General features: G+C 39.8%; 1 protein-coding gene across 1 annotated transcript in view; it reads left to right on the forward strand.

Moving 5' to 3' along the window:
* LOC107089818 (receptor-type tyrosine-protein phosphatase T-like) overlaps positions 1 to 917 on the forward strand; it is a 309,070-nt gene that overhangs the window by 296,865 nt on the left and 11,288 nt on the right. Inside the window, exon 28 of the mRNA XM_015382802.1 lies at positions 372 to 535. Within this exon, the coding sequence (XP_015238288.1) occupies positions 372 to 535 (164 nt within the window). The remainder of the gene's footprint in view (positions 1 to 371; positions 536 to 917) is intronic.

The following is a 917-nucleotide window of genomic DNA, read 5'->3' on the forward strand; positions in this document are numbered from 1 at the left end:
CCAAGGATGAACTGTGTCGGTACTTACCTGAGCTGCCAGCATAGAAATGAAGTAGCACTAAAGTATTAGTCCAACAGCGATGGTGTTGGACTAATACTATAACTATTACCTGACTGGGGACATCCCAGGAAATTAAAACATGACTTATGAGACCAAACAGGAGAAACCCATCAACCGCTTATAACAATATTCTCCCAAAGAAATATGATGATTAGCATTCAGAAATAAATCAGATTCCTCTTTCTCGCTTTCTCTTTTCAGCCATTTTCCACATTGTTTTGACTTTTTAGATCCAGACTGATTTTCTGAAACTAATTCTGTATTGTGTGATTTGTTGTAATAGTCTTTTGTTGCAACGCTTTTCTTCGCAGCCACAGGATGGTTACCGCCTAGTTCAGCACTTCCAGTTCATTGGCTGGCCCGCCTACAGGGACACGCCCCTTTCCAAGCGCTCCATCCTCCAGCTGGTGAGGAGGTTGGCCAAGTGGCAGGAGCAGTACGACGGAGGCGACGGGAGGACGGTGGTCCACTGCCTGTGAGTGGAGTGAATAGTTACTGATCCCATCCAATGGGTCACCAAACACACATTTGAACATTTTATATACTATAAATAATAAACATGATACACTATAAACTTCTGAGGTCTAAACCAACACAGCTTACAGGGGAGATTATTACAGCATTAGTAAAATCCATTTTAAAATAATGCAATTTATAAAACTCAGTCAAAAACAGAAATGTTTAGAAATGAAAACATGGTTTGAAAAGAATAAAAATGTATGTAAATCTCTGTGGATTCGAGACGGACGCTATGCAGAAAGCTGTACGAAAAGCAAAATGTTTTCTACAGTTTCTGATTACTCTTCTTCTTCTTTTAGTGTTTTATGGCAGTTGGCAAACTAGTTAATGTGCATTAC

The sequence above is a fragment of the Cyprinodon variegatus genome, unplaced genomic scaffold, assembly GCF_000732505.1.
Source record: "Cyprinodon variegatus isolate N-32 unplaced genomic scaffold, C_variegatus-1.0 Scaffold13, whole genome shotgun sequence".
In the NCBI taxonomy this organism is placed as follows: Eukaryota; Metazoa; Chordata; class Actinopteri; order Cyprinodontiformes; family Cyprinodontidae; genus Cyprinodon; species Cyprinodon variegatus.